We start from the raw sequence: 13,944 nt of genomic DNA on the forward strand, positions 1-13,944 counted from the left end.
TTGGAGAAAAAGCCAGCCTTCAAAATATCATATGTACCTCATCAGAAAAATCCTTTGGATGAGGGGAAGTGAAACGTATCCGCATTTCAGGATCAATTCTGGACACTTGATCTAGAAGGTCTGAAAACCTTAGTCCTCCTTTCTTCTTTTTATACACTGTACGAAATCCTTTTGCTAAGTGTGTTTCTCCATCTGATGGTAAACTACCATCAAAATCCACTACTGACAAGTCACGATAACTATTCACATTTTGACCTGAAAAATAAATGTTAAGTTTTCTTTTTGTTTTATTACAAAACCATCTAATAAAAAACACTGGTACATGTTTACCTATAATTCCTTATTCATGATCCAACTGTTCTATGCATATTAATGATTTATTCTCACATTGAAAATATCTCCAACTTTGTTCCTTAAATACTACATAATTCAGAGAAAACTGTCTTTCTTATAAACAATAAAAAATTAAAATGATATAATCATCTTATTATCAGATAAAACAATATTTTCAACAATTAATAAAACTTATTTCATTTTGTTTATCACACAAAGTGGTTATTTGTGGAAGATCTAACCTAAATACATCCTTAAACATCACGTCCAATTACTGCAAAACCCTCTGGAACATCACCATGTTGTCCGAACAGTAGTGAGTAGAAGTAAAAAAGTATCTTCTTCTTCTATGGCTCTCCGGTCCGTATTCGATCCATGGCCTCCTCACTTCACCTCTTCCATTGAGTCCTCCGTTAGGTCCGTCTGTCCGAGGCTTTGATCGAGGTTTCGAAACATCTTCCTTTTTACGGCGCAAGGTTGTTAGCCTTGCGACCAACCCCCAACCTGGAGGACCAGGGTACCTGTCTTAGTCTGACCTCTCCCCCTCAACCAATCTGGCTAGGGAGGCCCTACCAGTAGCTCTTGGGGTCACTGACGTACTCAAGCCCCACCACCATGACAAGGTGTACTACTTAATTACAAAAAGTCATTATGACACATGAAACATGTCAGAATATGTCTAAACCACGCAGTAAATTATAAAAAAATTATGTGGATGTTAACGAGTATTTTGATAATGATTCCTGAAATGACAACAACAAAGTCTGTAATGAAATCAGTCATGTGAGAATAGAGTTACTGTAGTTTCCAAAATTACATCAACACCCGAGGATGGTGGCAGAGAGTCTCCAAAACATATAAAACTAACTGCATTCTCACAACACTGAGTGCCCAGCGATTCTTTCAGTCGCCACGAAAGTAAACGACGAGGCCGCTCCTTACCTAGTAAAGTAACTTCCTTGACACCCTGTTGAGAAAGATTCCACACTTCCTGAAGAATAGAAGAAATAGGTCTAGACCTCTCACGACCTCTAGTAAAGGGTACTATGCAATACGTGCACATATTGTCACATCCACGCATGATGGATCTAAAATTAAAAATAATATAATCCCACGTGAAGCTACACCATAAACAGATATAAAAATTCTACTTACTACAAACTAAATCTTACATTACATAAGAAAGATAGTAGCAGGCTTATGACGCTAATACGAAAATTTAAATTATGCAACCGAACAGGAGGAATTATCAAATACAGACACAAATTACAAGTTAAAGAAATAAAAAGTAAAAACTTCACTTAGATTCAATTCTGTGGCCACCTGCCCACAATTTTACACCGGGACATTTTGTTTTCCAAAACTGTTCACAAGCTTAATACATTAATCCAACAACAAAACTATTTTAAATTTACATCACCTAAGTGTAACAAAACAACAGAAGATTTGTAGGATTGGAATACGAATAAAATTAAAAAGACTGTAAAAGCACAAAATCTCTTAACTACTATTAATTAGGCCAATGATATACGTAGGGCAGTCAAAAAGTTCCCAGAATTGTGGTATAGCACTGTAATGGTAGGACATATGCCAACGCTTACCTAATCACCTTCAAAGTAGGACCCTTGCGCACGCACACACTTGCTCAATCGATCCTGCCACTGTTGGAAGCACCGGCGGAAGGCTTCGTTTGGAATCTTCCGGAGTTCGGCCGTCGCATTCGATTTGATGTCCTCCATGGTTGCGAAACGCGTCCCCTTGAGGCCCATTTTCAGAGTAGGGAACAGCCAGAAGTCACTCGGAGCGAGATCCGGAGAGTAAGGTGGTTGGGTGATGACGGGAACGCTTTTCTCAGCGAGGAATTGCTGCACAACCAGCGAGGTGTCGAATGCGACGGCCGAACTCCGGAAGATTCCAAACGAAGCGTTCCGCCGGTGCTTCCAACAGTGGCAGGATCGGTGGAGCAAGTGTGTGTGCGCGCAAGGGTCCTACTTTCAAGGTGATTAGGTAAGCGTTGCCATATGTCCTACCATTACAGTGCTTTACCACAATTCCGGCAACATTTTGACTGCCCCTCGTAAATATCACTGAGTGGCTTATAGTTGCATTGCTCATCATGTACATGAGTGTGTGTACATACACACTATACAACTGTTGACTTAAAAATTTAGGAATAACTATGATTTATTTGTTACAGCTTCATTTAAGAATACAATTTTTACCAAAACATGTATCATATATCATTTGGCACAAGAAGATAAAGTTTCTTACGCAACAGTGAAAATGAGTAACTGAATTGAATCGAATGAAAGTCATGTAAGTCGCGTAAAACATAATTATACATAAAAAAGTACCTATTTTAAGCACTACAAAATGGAAGATCTTTTTTGGGGTAAGAAACCAATAAAACTGAACCAACATTTTTGTACATAAACTTTCTTATATTTTGCAGTCAAGTGGAACCAGAACCATTTAACTCAACTTTTACATTTTTATTTTTTTATTTATTTAGTGTTCTGTGTGACGACAGGTCCATATGAACAGGATCCTTCCATCCTTTTCTCGGACTGGGACCTGTTCATATACGTTCTTGGCATATGATCCAGAAGTGGTTTGCCATTGCCTTCTTCTGTGTGTGAATGGAGTAATTGTTGGGATGCCACGGAGAAACCGGGGAAGACCCCGGAGGAAAACTCCGTGTTGCCCAGACCACGGCCTTGCCCAACACAAGTTATAAATTCGGGCACCGCCGGGAATCGAACCCGAGACCCCAGGATTACAAGGCCAGCGTTCTAACCGCTGTTAAACCAGCGTAGAAATTCGGAACAAAAACTTCAAGTACAACGACATTTACAGTTTCATACTGTTGGAATAATAACTCATTGGTGTTTAAACCGAACACAAATTTAAAATAACCGAGGAATAGCAACCGGTCTCTCCAAGACATTTCAACCAAAATTCTTGCACATTCAATACATTAATTACAGGTGGAATCAGAAAATTTTATACGGTAAACTGACAGGCCATTTAATTTTCTTGCTGATATCCAATTAAAAACATAATATTCAGTAAATAAATTAGCCATTTTACTTACACAAAAGCAGTGACTGAATCCTGATTCAACCTCACGGGTGCAATATCAGCATATGTCTCATCCAGTGAAAGTAGCACATTTACAGCAGTCTGGTTATTGTCGGTAAGAGTCAGAAGTCGTGGCAGATCCTTGTAACTGTCTGGACCAGCAACAATATCTACAGTCTGCTCCTTCTCCAAGAGCTGATGTTTAAGTCGCTCAGCCATGCATCCTAGAACAGTCACAGTAATTTATCTTCTACCAACAGATGAAATCTGAACACAAAAGATACATAAAGTGAAGCTTTCACGGTGACTGAAGTTCGCGAGCGACTCTCGGGTTACAAGCCGCGTCAGGTGGCTGAATGAATAAACCATATCTTCTGCCAACGTTTCGAGAACGTCTGCTCTCATCCTCAGGGCAGCTGCGTAACAAATCTGATCCTTTGTAGCACGCTTGCTGATGGGAACTCCATCCCCATGATAAACATTTTACAGCTATCTATCTTAATGTTATCCTACCATATTCTCAGTACTCCATATGCTTACTTTCCAGGAGTATTCATACCAAAATACTGTTAATCCCAAGCAATATGCAGAATTATGAATGAAAAATCAGGTGGTTATATAGTTACCACTGACTTATAAAGGGTTAGGTTAATCTTCTGGGCCAAACCAATCTTTGGTTATTCATCAGTTCTGTTTTAACTACAGTAATTTGGAACTGGTACATTTCTTGGCTTTCTAATTTAATATTCTTAGTTTGTTTCCTCCCATCTACCTAGTATCAAACATGGTAGAATAAAGTTTGATTTGAGCTTCGTGGAAAGGTTTTATATCTGAGAAATGTAAACCAAATTAAATTCATAAAATAAAGCTTACACAGTGGCTGTCATCAACAAAATCTTCTCAGGCTAACAGCTATGTCATATGGTTAGAATGGCAAGTTTTAACCATTTAACACAGCTGACAATCCGAGATTTTATTAAATAAAATTCACTCGGCAACTTTCTCCGCAGACACCAAACACATATTTACTTATTTATTTATTCTTGGTACATTTAACAGCACTTTCAGTTGCTTAGATCATACAGTGTCAAATTTCAACATTAAACTTCAACAAAATCCAACCAGTAGTTTCAGAAATAAAGCATGCAGATGAATATAGATGTTCAATAAGCATTCATTTATATGTAAAACTTCATTTGCATACTGAATGTCAATAAAGGTTCGGGAATACGTAAGAAATGCACATGAATCAGCCATATGAGAATTGGGTTAATATCCAACAATTTAGAGGAGATTTCTACCTTCTTAATCACAGAATGATTATGTTTCAAACTAACATGGCTGGCTGCTCGAGAAGACTTCGCTACATTCAGTAACCATGAAAGATTTAAATCTTACATAACCATGAATGCTTTTTGCTTGTTATTAGAGACCAACAAAAATTATCTTTGATGTTAAAGACTAGAATAAAGTGTTCATCTTTTCCTGTTTCTGATACCTAATATTCCAATCTTCAGCTGTGGTTTATGATTCTGTTTTTCTCTAGCTTTCTTCAGGGATCTGAAGTGTTTTAACTTGTTCCACACTTTTATCTCAGCTCCTTCACGGATAGCACAGGTTACTATCAATATGACATCTGCTTCCTGAATAGATTCTGATTTCAAGTATCCTACATCCTTCAGAATGGACCATATAATCTCTGTGTCATTCACATTCATTTGGCATCCATACACTTCAAAGTATACTGAAACACATAATTAAAGAATACTAAATTACAGGAAAACGTGACAAAGAGCAGAAAACTCCAAGCCAACTGCCAGCTAATAAAATTGAGAATCAAACTTTCCAAAAAGCATGTAATAGTCTATATTACTCATTGCCACATTAATACCAATAACTTTGCTAGACTGAATGAACTCTTTTGCCTTGCATTTATCTCATCAGGAATAAACAAAATTTCCCTACCAAAAAACCACTCTTGAGTAAGGCAGTCCTAGGCCTTTCAGACTTGAGGATGACAGTGGTGTCAACAGCACCAAATCATATATGATTATGAGGATATTACCATCTCAATTTGATACAAATCAATGAAATTTGAGGACACTAACAGGAGCTTATCTTACTGCTGATTATACCTACAGCAATTAACATGCTGGCAGTGTCCAAATTTTGACTAAAATATTTCAACGAAATTCTTATAAAGCAGGACAATTGCATCTTCCCTTCAGAAGACACACAGGCAAAGACAGATTATCTCCTTTGCTTGCACGTGTTGTAGATGTATCAGAAGAGTTAAAGTAAATATCTGCCAAGCAGTTGGACATACTAATATATTTTTCAGACAAACCAGAATTCGGTAATAACGTTAGTGTCATCAGGTTAGAGTTAGGTGTATAAGCAATTTGGTGGTAAACAGGTCAAGTATATGGTCGCAGTACAATAAAGCTCTTCTTAATTAATTACTGCTGACTCTTACACCAAATTAACGTTACTGAACAATTACACATACCTTTCCTATTCAGCCCATTAACTGACGCGTTTCTTACATACGGCACACTCTCACGTGTGACTGGCGGTACAAAAGAATTAGTCACGAAATCCTTTAATCCAGGTCCTTTACTAATATCAACTGCAAATTTACGCCTCTTCTGATCATGTGCAACAGGCTGCCAAAACGTATTCTGTTCACTGAAGACAGTATTACTGACATGTTTTTCATTATCACCACCAATTTCATCAATATCACCATAAGAAGAAACACGTGCATTGGAAAAATACAGTTTTGAGCTCCAATAGCTTACTGTTCGATGTTTCGTAGTAAAAAAAAGTGTTCTTCCTAAAAATGTCATTTTCACTCCAGAACGTTTTTTGAATATGGAAATCCGTACACACGTAGAATGATTTTAAGGTTATGTTCCACTGAAGGTATTCTTCCTCTATTCTAGGCCTTCACATAAGTCTCACGTACCATCAACCATACCCTAAGGACTTTTGTGGGCTATGGCTGTTTTACACTAACTTAAAAGCCACTGTGAATAAAATTCCAGAATCGTTCAACCTGAATACCTTTTTGAAATGCCGACTGACGTGTTCAGAAATGTAACAGCGAACATAGTGAAGGTCACAGGGTGGATAGCATTAAATAATTAGTGACAGCGGGTGTGAACTGAATTCATTTGGCTAAAGATGAAGTCCTGCGGAGCGCTCTCATGAACGCGGTAATGAGCCTTTGGATTCCATAAAAGCAGGGAGCAAACAACGCCTTCGTGGAACTATTAAGATTCTGCTACTGAAACCATGGATTATGCCATAAGCAAGGAAAAATGGAAAAATCTAAAATTAAGTTGTGAACGTGGCTCTGAAAGCAGGTCATGGTGGCGCCATACGGTGGGGTTTGGCAGAATCTGCGTATAGCAAGTAAGGTGTATGTTCATCTGCGTAACTGGGACCTAGCAACAACATCCATGAAGATGCTTCCATATGTAATCTGAATTGAAAAGAAATTTAGATTGTTGCGTATTTAAACCTTGTGCATCGGCTGACGTTATAAAGCACAAAACGTTTCGAGGACTGGATGTGTCCTCGTCTTCAGGTGTAGTGATGAAAACCTACTCTGCAGGGTCCTCGAAACGTTTTATAACACGATGGACATGGTCCTAAAGACCCAACAATTCAGATTGTATTACGCCATCCTCAGAATTTTAAATTATCGATTTGAAAATAAATGTTACAAATGTACTTTCAATGCAATCATTGTTTTAAAACAAATAACAGAAAAGAGGAGGAAATATAATTTGCCTCTATTCCTGCTCTTTCTAAGTTATGAGAAGGCTTATGACTGAGTGGACCCATGTAAAGTATGGAACATTTTGGATGAATTTTGCCTCCTATTAGGTCTGGTGAATTCTATTAAGTCATGATTTTGTGACAACAGAAATTACACCACCTCAAATAACTTTTACAACAAACTTTACTAAGAAACAGTGCTAATCAGTGCATGTCTTCATGGCCAACTACACAGCACTGGACAATAACAATTATATTTGATGTTAATAAAAATGCCTGATTACAACATAAACTTCTTATCTACTGTATTTCACAAAGGTAATAACTGGTACAGTATTTTGTGTGGTATAAAAACCTCGATAATCTTACTACACAATTACAGCTCTACTATTAAAACATACCTCTTCACCATTATAATTTATATTTACAAATTCATTTCATTATCCAATATGTTTCAGCTCTGTCAAGCCATACTTATTCAGTTCAATTAATTTATTTAAGTGTTTGCCAACAGCAAGAAGCCAATGTTGTTACCTTCAGAAAGATACTAATTACAATGTACATAAACATTATCGAACAATTCACTATTAAAACTTATAAGTATTATTAAATAGGTATCAGTATGTGTCTGTCAGTGACAGAATAACTCAACACAGGAGATTTAATCTGGAACATCCGCAGCTTGGTATCCCACCAACCGCGTGAGAGGACAACAAAAGCATGATGCTGTCTCAAAATTTTCAAAGGTAAAAGAAGGCTGTGGCTCAGAAATGTTCACGTTAACATTCGTCGTCATTTCTGCACATGCAACTCACCTTTACATTTGTACCAGACCTTCAAGTTGCACCCTGCGTATTTCAACCCAAAAAAGTAACTGCGCTTTAGGAAATATTTTATATAGTAAAAACACTGGTAACCATTTAATAAATGTCGCTGCAAGCAACAGTCAGAATTAAAAATATTTAAATTAAATTCATCCATGTTCGCTACAGGCAAAAAGGTTACTAAAAACATACAATTCCATATATATTTTAACAGCATTTATTGTACTGGTGTAATAATAGGTAAGTCATGTAATGATTGTTAATAATATGAACTAAGTGTGAATAAAGACAAGAAAAAATGAAAGATGGCTAATTTCTCAAATATATACATGAAAACTGTTATTTCAAAAGAACATCAATAAGACCAATAATGTTACTAAATTATCGCTACAAGAGTAATATGAATCTATTATTATCATCTGATACTAGCAACAACAACTACACAATTCAGTGATCATCACATATTCACACTTGCATGTATATTTATAATGCTCTGCGTACCAAACAGACCTGGAAATTCAAAGTCTTGCAAATCAAATGCCATTGAAGTTCTCAATTATTCTGGATATAATTTTCATATCACACCCACATCACTCGGTCGTCTTCTTGGAATTATCCGTACTATCCATCGCTTTCTTCATTGTTTTCTCAAATATCTTTTTGGCATCACAGAAACCTTGCTTTGTCTTACCAAATGAATTTGGACCTGCTGAAGTTGGAGTTTCTCTGTAACAAAAAAAAAAAAATAAAAAAAAAAAAAATGTAAGATCACCAACATTTAAATGTTTTTTGAAAAGAGTCTGAAAGAATTATCGGCTGAAAATAATCTCGGCATTTCGACAATCAAACACTTTCCTCTGTTGTTTCTGCTGCTTGACATTTCCATTTCATTCTGTCGTGATAAAATGTGGAGTTACCACATGATTAATTTTTGAATTGATTATTCAATAATAATAAAAACTTCACTGGTTAAACTCTGTAATTAGATGACATTACTACTATGAGTGCCATTTTCCCAGATCCATTATTACATTAACAATGAGTAGTAGTTTTAATTTTTAAGATTTCATGTTAGGGCGATGACGGAAGCAGTATGACTTCTGAAACGGTGAAAATCTACCAGACTACACAGCGCAACAACCCAGAAGACAGAAATCTTCATACTCATCACCCTGATTACGGAGGCAGTAGGACCTCTGAAACGTTGGTTAACATCGACCAGACTACACAGCGCAACAACCCAGAAGACAGAAATCTTCATACTCACCGCCCTGATGACGGAGGCAGTATGACCTCTGAAACGTTGGTAAACATCGACCAGACTACACAGCGCAACAACCCAGAAGACAGATATCTTCATACTCAACGCCCTGATGACGGAGGCAGTAGGACCTCTGAAACGTCGGTTAACATCGACCAGACTACACAGCGCAACAACCCAGAAGACGGAAATCTTCATACTCATCGCCCTGATGACGGAGGCAGTATGACCTCTGAAACGTTGGTAAACATCGACCAGACTACACAGCGCAACAACCCAGAAGACAGATATCTTCATACTCATCGCCCTGATGACGGAGGCAGTAGGACCTCTGAAACGTTGGTAAACATCGACCAGACTACACAGCGCAACAACCCAGAAGACAGAAATCTTCATACTCATCGCCCTGATGACGGAGGCAGTATGACCTCTGAAACGTTGGTTAACATCGACCAGACTACACAGCGCAACAACCCAGAAGACGGAAATCTTCATACTCATCGCCCTGATGACGGAGGCAGTATGACCTCTGAAACGTTGGTAAACATCGACCAGACTACACAGCGCAACAACCCAGAAGACAGATATCTTCATACTCATCGCCCTGATGACGGAGGCAGTAGGACCTCTGAAACGTTGGTAAACATCGACCAGACTACACAGCGCAACAACCCAGAAGACAGAAATCTTCATACTCATCGCCCTGATGACGGAGGCAGTAGGACCTCTGAAACGTTGGTAAACATCGACTACACTACACAGCGCAACAACCCAAAAGACATAAATCTTCATACTCATCGCCCTGATGATGGAGGCAGTAGGACCTCTGAAACGTTGGTAAACATCGACCAGACTTCACAGCGCAACAACCCAGAAGACAGAAATCTTCAGACTCACCGCTGTGAAAACCTCAAATCCTACATTTTAATCTGTTTCTTGGGACAAGACATAGCAGCGCGGAATAAGATGACGTAGATAACAGAACATAACGATTTTACACAAAATACAGAGTGGACAAAAAGTCACATAACCCATATTAAGATGTCTTTAGCGAGGTAAGGCACTATGTTACAGGAATGCCAACGTCCTATGTTTCTGACTACGTCTTTCCACTCCCCTCTGCTATCAGTAGAAGTCAAACTGCAATGTGCAAGCCAAAGTTCAACTCCTTGGTACGCGTCGGCATACTCTCCATCTAGTATTGTTACAGACATTAAATCAAGGATGTCTGAAACACACAAGTGTTTAGAAGAAGTAAAATTCTAACAGGAGGACCTTCACGGTGACCAAGGACAGGAGAATAAAACGAGAACAGATATTGAAAAGTGATTAACAATGGTGAGAACTGGATTGACCTTGCTTAGAATCAGGTAAAATGGACAGTTCTTCGGTGGCGGTGATGAAATCCAGCTTCATATTGCTAAGCAAGAAATTATTTCACCAGATTTGGAAAGTTCAAGGTATTTATATTCAGCCACAAACAGGGAAGTACAAATTCCAAGAAAATCAACAGTCTCCAAATCCAGATTCACACCTGCCAATATTACGCATCCTCATCCGCGCTTCTGGAGGCATCTCCTCAGGTTCTTCCTCTTCGTCCAAATTAAACGCAGCCGCCACTGTGCTGGACTGCGATTTAACAGCACCACTTTGATGAATAGGTTTCTGAACAAGAAGACAATAACGTAGTCACAATTTCATTAATATATTCAACAAAACTCAATACTGTAATCTAAAATACTGTTACTATCTAACATATAATGTACATATTATTTAATCTTTGAATTCTGAGTCACCGCAAATTAAAATCTGACTGAAAAAAGAAAAGCATCACACATTTTTTATTTATTTATTTAGTGTTCTGTCTGACGACAGGTCCATATGAACAGGATCCTTCCATCCTTTTCTCGGACTGGGACCTGTTCATATACGTTCTTGGCAGATGATCCAGAAGTGGTTTGCCATTGCCTTCTTCTGTGTGTGAATGGAGTAATTGTTGGGATGCCACGGAGGAAAACTCCGTGTTGCCTAGACCACGGCCTTGCCCAACACAAGTTATAAATTTGGGCACCGCCGGGAATCGAACCCGAGACCCCAGGATTACAAAGCCAGCGTTCTAACCGCTAGACCACCGTGGCTAGTTCATCACACATTAGCACAATGCAATGTTCTACAATCAGGAGTAACTTTTACAAAAGACCAAAGATGATGACACGAAAGGGTTGAAACATTAATACGTATTGCCAACAAGGTTATGTGTGTGTATCACTATTTGAACCTTACACATAAACTTCTTAAGGTTCATGCAACAATATATTTTGAAAGAACACGTAGAAACAATGTTGTACTACATGTAATGACTTATGATAAATTTAATTATTTAATATTATATTATATTAATATTTTGTAATGTTTATTACCTGAGTTCCTAATTTTATCTGAATTCCCTTCTTAACTGATGTGTCGATGACTTTCTCTTCAGGCTTCATAAGGGATTTCTTTACATAACCAAAAGAAAGTTTCTGTTTCTTCCCGCTGTCATCCTTTCCTGCCGTGTCATCCGGACTCTGATCGGATTCCGATCCATTATGGGAAGACCCTGAGCAAGGTGAAACACTGGCAAAGTTGAGATGATGTCACAATTAGCCTCAACCTCAATCCTTTACAACACATTCCTACACTTCAATGAGAGGCTTTGCATATCCTAATTTAAATATTATGTAAGTACCACACTTGCTCAAACATGAAATGCACTTGTTTTTCCTCAAAATTTCTTCCAAAAGTGACGGCACAGAAAGTGCGATCAGTTCCGCCATGCATTTCACTAAAAGCTAAAACAAGTCGTTCCTAGAATAATTCATAAAGCTTATTTTCCAACCGCACAAGTCCACCAAATCTTGCGCAGTTTTTATTATATTCATGTGATATATTTTTATAATGAGTTAATAAAAGTTATTTTGTTGCTGTGTTACTTTTGTTTTGTTATTGTTATTTTATATTATTTTTGGGATGAAGTATCTCAATGTTTCATACTGTAGCAAGTAAAATTCTGCATGGCCAACATGTAACTCCTAAAAGCTATGTGAAATCTGCGGTTCTCATAGCATCACAACCGTAAAAATAACATCAACTACAAAGAGGTGTTCTGACAGGAGTTGATATACATCATTTCTGGACCCTCTGTTAAATGGTGCTACTTTTGCTCCCACCTCACAAGTTTGTGTCTCCCCATGCTGTTAATACTGATTGTATAAAACGACAAAGTACAAGGTTTGAGTGGCTTCCAACACCACAAATGCATACAAAATTCAGGTGAAACTCAATCAACTTTCAATATGAAATGAATATCAAGGACCAGCCTACAAATAAATTACTTGTTGTCAGTAAAGCAAGTATTTGTATTTTAGTAAGAACTGTATAAAATTATAGCCCTTAACATAGTAACATGTTAACAAAAAAAGAGATCAGTCCAAATTAGTTGACAAATTAATGTCATACATATACAACTGCCGATATCATGAATATCTGCTTGTTCATGTTGGTAACATATAGTTTATATTTTTAGTTCAATATATAAATAAGGATCAAAGCCTTATCATATGTATAAAATCGACATACATATCAAAATAACAAGAAAAGGTACGTGTTTCAAATTCTCGGTACAATATTTTGAAGCACAGTAAATTTTCTCTCTTACTGCTGCTCATCTGACTGGATGGACCTTCAATCAGTACCAACAAATGAGAAGGTTACAATGCATTTAGCAACTGTAAGAACTTTGAATTTTAAATAAATAGTAATGTAACAGAAACATTCCAACATACCTAACCAAAGTTATACGATTCTGATAATATTTCCATCATTTTTACAATAGTGACGAACATAAAGAAGGCGACTGTTATTGACGAATTTTAAAATTAAAAACAATTTCAACTGCAATTAAAGCCAGCCAGCTCTAAAGCCCAAATAGATTGGTCTTGAAGCAAAAAATAATTCATTCTAAACCTGATTCACAACTTACTTGTAGAAACATATATTACTATATGCACTTCAATAGCAACAGAAGGCTGTTGCTTTTACCACATGCAAATTTAAAAGGACCCACACTCAAACATGTATATATAAATGTACTCAGCCCGCAAGAAACGGGAGAATTTATACCATTCCATTCATTGGAAACGTATATAAAAACCACCGATATTAGACATACATATTTAAAAATAGGATTTAAACTGTATAACGTCTACAAACTGGTAGTTTGCACTATAGTATTGAGGTTTGTAATATGCTCCAAAGTTATAGCTCAGATAGACTGGTATATCCCTTAAAATATCGTTTCAACAAGTATTAAGATTGCCACCTTTCTTAAATCCACCTAATGAACTCCTCTTCGACATGCTATATCGACAAATTATACAAACATATAACTTCAATTACAAACGTTCCAACTAGGCGTTTGCATCAATACACACATGAATAATGTCACAGATGACGAAACGTCATCCGGTAGCTCTTTCGTTGGTTTGTAATTTTGTTTCATGGCCAACAAGTTTATTATATTCGACCTGTGAATCGAGGAATATCGTCGTTTAAATATTATGTCTAATGAGGACAAATGGAAACTATCCCCACTGATCTAAAGGTATGAGGAGCAACTGC

The 13,944-nt window shown here is 37.4% G+C and overlaps 2 protein-coding genes across 8 annotated transcripts in view; both read right to left on the bottom strand.

Moving 5' to 3' along the window:
* Positions 1 to 6,702, bottom strand: part of LOC110835953 (CDK5RAP1-like protein) — a 153,497-nt gene extending 146,795 nt beyond the window's left edge. For all 6 annotated transcript variants that reach the window (XR_015536787.1, XR_015536784.1, XR_015536786.1 and 3 more), the window contains exons 1-5: positions 5,924 to 6,702; positions 4,913 to 5,158; positions 3,428 to 3,638; positions 1,276 to 1,421; positions 38 to 255 (exon numbers count right to left, since the gene is read on the bottom strand). Coding sequence is in view for 1 of the 6 variants with exons in the window: in XM_087354882.1 (XP_087211008.1) it covers positions 38 to 255; positions 1,276 to 1,421; positions 3,428 to 3,638; positions 4,913 to 5,158; positions 5,924 to 6,263 (1,161 nt within the window). In the remaining 5 variants the exon portion in view is untranslated. The remainder of the gene's footprint in view (positions 1 to 37; positions 256 to 1,275; positions 1,422 to 3,427; positions 3,639 to 4,912; positions 5,159 to 5,923) is intronic.
* Positions 6,703 to 8,225: 1,523 nt separating this feature from the next.
* On the bottom strand, positions 8,226 to 13,892 carry LOC110835952 (PEST proteolytic signal-containing nuclear protein). 2 transcript variants are annotated; one of them, XM_022076691.2, is made up of 4 exons: positions 13,758 to 13,892; positions 11,706 to 11,901; positions 10,820 to 10,950; positions 8,226 to 8,750 (listed from the first exon to the last, which is right to left on the bottom strand). In XM_022076691.2, exons 1-4 carry the CDS (start codon positions 13,823 to 13,825, stop codon positions 8,615 to 8,617), a joined length of 531 nt encoding a protein of 176 aa, XP_021932383.1. In that variant the 5' UTR covers positions 13,826 to 13,892; the 3' UTR covers positions 8,226 to 8,614. The 2 variants fall into 2 exon arrangements, with proteins under 2 accessions (XP_021932383.1, XP_021932384.1); XM_022076692.2 differs by having other exon boundaries at positions 11,706 to 11,884; positions 13,646 to 13,810.
* Positions 13,893 to 13,944: the final 52 nt, after the last annotated feature.

This window comes from Zootermopsis nevadensis, unplaced genomic scaffold (genome assembly GCF_977971745.1).
Source record: "Zootermopsis nevadensis isolate Lab colony 2312 unplaced genomic scaffold, Znev_1.0 Znev_ptg000024l, whole genome shotgun sequence".
NCBI lineage: Eukaryota > Metazoa > Arthropoda > Insecta > Blattodea > Termopsidae > Zootermopsis > Zootermopsis nevadensis.